Source organism: Helianthus annuus, chromosome 1 (genome assembly GCF_002127325.2).
Source record: "Helianthus annuus cultivar XRQ/B chromosome 1, HanXRQr2.0-SUNRISE, whole genome shotgun sequence".
NCBI classification, from domain to species: domain Eukaryota; kingdom Viridiplantae; phylum Streptophyta; class Magnoliopsida; order Asterales; family Asteraceae; genus Helianthus; species Helianthus annuus.
The window spans coordinates 12,958,199-12,962,450 of record NC_035433.2 but is presented as its reverse complement, the minus strand read 5'-3'; the positions used below and the strand labels follow the sequence as shown (position 1 = coordinate 12,962,450).

Genomic DNA, 4,252 nt, shown 5'->3' with positions numbered 1-4,252 from the left:
TGTTGCTTATTAGGTAGTATTTTATCTTAGTGTTTAAACGTGGGGGTAGTGCATGAAATCTATATGTATCGAACTTTGTAATGAATGAAAGGTGGTGGTTTTATGTTTGAAAATTCTCTGTGTTTCTCTTCTTCAAGCAAACCAGTTTTTATTATCTTCCATTGCTAATCCAAGGTAGCATCTTGGGTGGTGTTCTTTGGACCCTAATAGTGAACTAGGTGGTGTTTCTATATCCTGGTTCAGTTTTAGGTTTGCCCAACGAATTCGATTGAGTGGTGTTTCTGTATCTTAATCGATCCGTTGTTATTCGATTTCATACTTCATATCCGTTACCTACTCTGATTCCTATCAGTGTGTCTCATCCCACTCATTCTAAATAAGTTGATCGAAATCGTTTCTTCTAGTTGAATATACAACCCAAATTGTATACTAAAACTCAAAAATAATTACTGAATTAAAAAAAAAAAAAAACTGCAAACAGACAAACAAAGAAAACAGTTTAGGCAAACCAATTGGCAGCCAACACACAGATAGACATATGTATAGCCCCACTTCATGTATTATTTAAGAAGATAGTTAGTCATGCAAATTGAAAAAACAAGTGATCATGTGAATCCGGTTCCAAACAACACAGCGGACATGATAACCGATTGGGATTAGAAAGGCCTCCTACATCCCATTGCCTTAATTTATCTTGCGTCTTGAGTTTCTGCTTGCAGATGAGCCACGCCAAAAACGCATGTCTCGGGATACAGTTTGCAAACCAAACTATGTCAACCCATGGGACACTAGCACCCTGACTACGGATCGAATTCCACACCAAAGATGCTGAGTAATCCTGTTCGTCTCCCGTACCGTCACACCACACAAGAAAATCAGAACGATTAGAACAAATAGTAGGTGGCTGTATGTTCAATAAGACCGGAAATAAATCCATCCATGCTCTCGGCCACCCCCAATCCCCATTATTCAGAATCTCACAAACCTTTGTTTTACTAAGACCATCCCCAATCTTCGAGATAATAAAAGGACGAATTCGATCACGAAGGTTCAAAATATTTCGCCACCCGGTTGCACTATTTCCCCTTGACCGAAGCTGCCAGAACGACTGGCCTTTTATTTTGTGCTCATGGATCCAATTTACCCATATAGAATTTCTTCTAGTTAGAAGCTAGAGTTGTTTTTGGTTTGTTTGTGGTTTGCGTTTAGCGTGTTAACACTTTCCTGGCATGTCAGGATTGTGAACTAGTAAGGACTCTCCTTACTACTTGTTTTTATTGGTTGTGATATATGAAAGTGAACCGGGGTAACCCTTTACCCAAAAAAATACTGCTAAAAACCCTACTCAGAGCCAATCATAAGATATTTACTTTGTTAACAACCAGAGCAACTTCCAGCATCCTGGTGTTTTTCTTCTTCTTCTTAACTTTTTGTCCTTTTTTCTTCTTTTTTTACAACATAGCTTAAACTGAGAGGGTAGAAAATTCAAGCCCATTGGAAGTAGTGGCAACGTGCGCCTCTAGCAGAAGTCCAATTCCCGCAACCAAAGAAGCAGCTGCCTTGTTTGGGACCTGGTTTGCGAACCATTCCTTTACTGCTTTTGACCCCACAGAAACAGCAAGGATGGTGAAAGAGCGGAAGGAAATGCAGATGTCCAGGTGGTGGTGGTTTCCAAGTGAGATCAGGATGGCACATCAAAGAATTGGTGATTGAGAACTTGAAACCCCTGTGCATCATCAGAGCAAGTAGGCGGGCGGTGTTCCTGGCATCATCTAAACCACAGTGAGCTCTACCCTGCCATGACAGACCCGCCAGCTGCACTGCCTCCTTCAAATTGCATTTTGCCACACCAAACACCTCACAGAATGCTGCTTTTAAGTTGATCCATCTGTCCCAAACAAGTTTTGTTAGTTGTATGTTTTTGGAAAAGAATGCAAGTGGAAAACTTACCGGTTAAAATAACAAGGCTTACGAATTTTCTTGAATCTGCATTCTGATTCCAGCATGACTCTACAGTCCCAGTTTGACCATGTAACCACAGCAAAGTTGGCATTCTTTATCCCCTTCATCTCCAGCCATTTGTCATGTCGAACAAGTGCTTCACTAAGAGTAACTCCTCTGTCCACCTGGAATTAATTAAACAGATATAAATCGCTTTCTACAAAGTAAACAAAAAAATCCCAAGCAAGTGACAAATGCAACACAATCTGTGTTCAATAGATAGCCAGCCATAGGGTGAATAGTTGACGAAACCATACAGCATCAGCAAACTTAACCGGTGTCAACATATTTTCTGTTTCATATCTATCACTTAATATTTCCTCAAGTTGCCAATTTGTAAAAATCGCAAGCTAGATGCCTAAGCTATTTTGATGGGAATCTTTAATAAGGAATATTTTGAAATTTTCTAATTCAAAAAGCAATTTTCAAACACAGCTTTCCCATGTAGATCATTCTGCAACTCTTTCCTTAAAAGCTAAATACACAACAATAGTATAGGTGACACTTTTCACTAAACTATTGTTCAACAAGTCTATTCCAGTTTATGTTATCTCTAAAGGGTCAAATGCTGCAGATAATAAGAAAAAAGGTCAAACAAAACACGAATAGAATCACCTCCTAAATCATTTTACTTAAAGGTAAGATTTCTACTTTAACCAAAATTAACATGCTAATCATTTTTTTACTATTAAAATTTTAGAATCACGTCGACCCATTACCCAACCCTAGTACTTTTGCCACCTCTAGTCAGTCGGAACCCTTACTGGTGCATGTTTCTAATTGATGAAATGAATAGTATTATTAGCAAGCAGGTAGAAACAAACCTGAAATTGATGGATACCGGTCAAATCCTTGCAAAAGTCAGTTAAGAGCTGATTGCATGTTGGACGAACATATGTTTGGAAACAAGCTTCCAGTTGACCAGTGAAACTACTCACTATAACCGAGGGAAACTCAATGATCTCTTGAGGATGAGGATTTCTTTCCTTATCGCATGTAGCCTCAAAATCAATAACCACAAAATAATGGAACTCTTGATGCTGATAGTCACAGGGAGGAAACAGGGTAAATGGAGCATACTGGAAGAAAGGGTAAAACTGGCCTTGGATATTGTTCAAGTTTTCATTTTTTATGTCAGCTGCAGGATGATGATGCAAAGTGTAGTCTGGCTTTTTCTCCGGTTCAATTAGCAATTCGTTTGGATCTATTTCTAGAATGTTTTTGGATTCCATAGGAGTCCCATTACACTGTGGGTGAGCATTGCTCTGGAGGCCCGACGCAGGGACCTCATAGTTGGTTTGCATAGTTTCTGCAAGTAATTTTTGGTTGTAATAACAAGTATCAACAGATTAAAAATAGTTAAAGACAGACACACAGCACTAGCAAGAAGGTATAACCAACCACATAGTTGTACAAAATACTTGGGTACATCTCAATGCATAGAAAAAGAAGTAATTAAAACAAAGACATCTATCTATCTATAAACCTAATAAAGAAACAAGAGTTGAACAATAATCAAAACATTTGAGTCCTTCGTTATGTACAATGTGCAGTAGTAGTAGTAGTAGTAGTAGTAGGTTCAGTGAAATCCAAATACAAAGTAAATATCCCTATCATAAACTGTAAGTCTTAACTAAGAAAAGAAAAACAACAATTCCGATACTAAAATTCCAGCAACTTGAAGCGCAATCAATATAAAAAGAAAACCCTAGCTAGCTAGGAGGGGAGAAACCGAACCTTGATTGTTTTGTAGGGAAGTCATGATGAATGGAGTAGTTGAGATCGACAAGAACGTACATCAGATCGATCGCTCGGGAGGGAGGGAGGAGTATAAAATCTAGGTATGCGATTGATTACTGCCCCTATTACCTAACTTTACAATATTTATTACAAGGGAGGAGAATCGCATATTTCCTTTTATAAATTTAACTTAATTTCATATTTTACCCAACTCTAATTAAAATTGCATATTTTCCATTCATTGTTAAAAACTTTTTAAATGACTTATTTGCCCCTTTCATTATTAAAAGATCCTGTCAAAAAAATATAATTGAAACAATCACATGGTTAATTGCCGTTCAAACCAAGATGCAATTGTTTGAGTTAATCTTCTTTCTTGGAGACACCGTTGTTTCTTATCTATCGGCGCCGGTGATTACACTACTGCGTTCAAGTCGGTAATTACACTCCATTCAGGTCTGTGGTTACTCTATAAACTATATTGAAGTCGGCTTTTACACTCCGTTCTAAG

General features: G+C 38.0%; 1 protein-coding gene across 2 annotated transcripts; it reads right to left on the bottom strand.

Moving 5' to 3' along the window:
• Window positions 1–490: 490 nt before the first annotated feature.
• Window positions 491–3,889, bottom strand: LOC110944217 (ERI1 exoribonuclease 3). Of its 2 annotated transcripts, none has more exons than XM_022185932.2 (4): window positions 3,739–3,888; window positions 2,826–3,310; window positions 1,951–2,126; window positions 491–1,888 (listed from the first exon to the last, which is right to left on the bottom strand). In XM_022185932.2, exons 1-4 carry the CDS (start codon window positions 3,761–3,763, stop codon window positions 1,486–1,488), a joined length of 1,089 nt encoding a protein of 362 aa, XP_022041624.1. In that variant the 5' UTR covers window positions 3,764–3,888; the 3' UTR covers window positions 491–1,485. The 2 variants fall into 2 exon arrangements, with proteins under 2 accessions (XP_022041624.1, XP_022041627.1); XM_022185935.2 differs by having other exon boundaries at window positions 1,747–1,888; window positions 1,973–2,126; window positions 3,739–3,889.
• Between the last annotated feature and the right edge of the window lie 363 nt (window positions 3,890–4,252).

What these genes read in the sequence shown, in the direction of transcription:
- LOC110944217 (XM_022185932.2), bottom strand. Translation starts at nt 3,763, where the DNA reads ATGACTTCCCTACAAAACAATCAAG. An exon ending in CCGGTATCCATCAATTTCAG is followed by an intron (nt 2,127 to 2,825) that starts GTTTGTTTCTAC and finishes AATTAATTCCAG; the next exon opens with GTGGACAGAGGAGTTACTCT. An exon ending in AAGCCTTGTTATTTTAACCG is followed by an intron (nt 1,889 to 1,950) that starts GTAAGTTTTCCA and finishes TGTTTGGGACAG; the next exon opens with ATGGATCAACTTAAAAGCAG.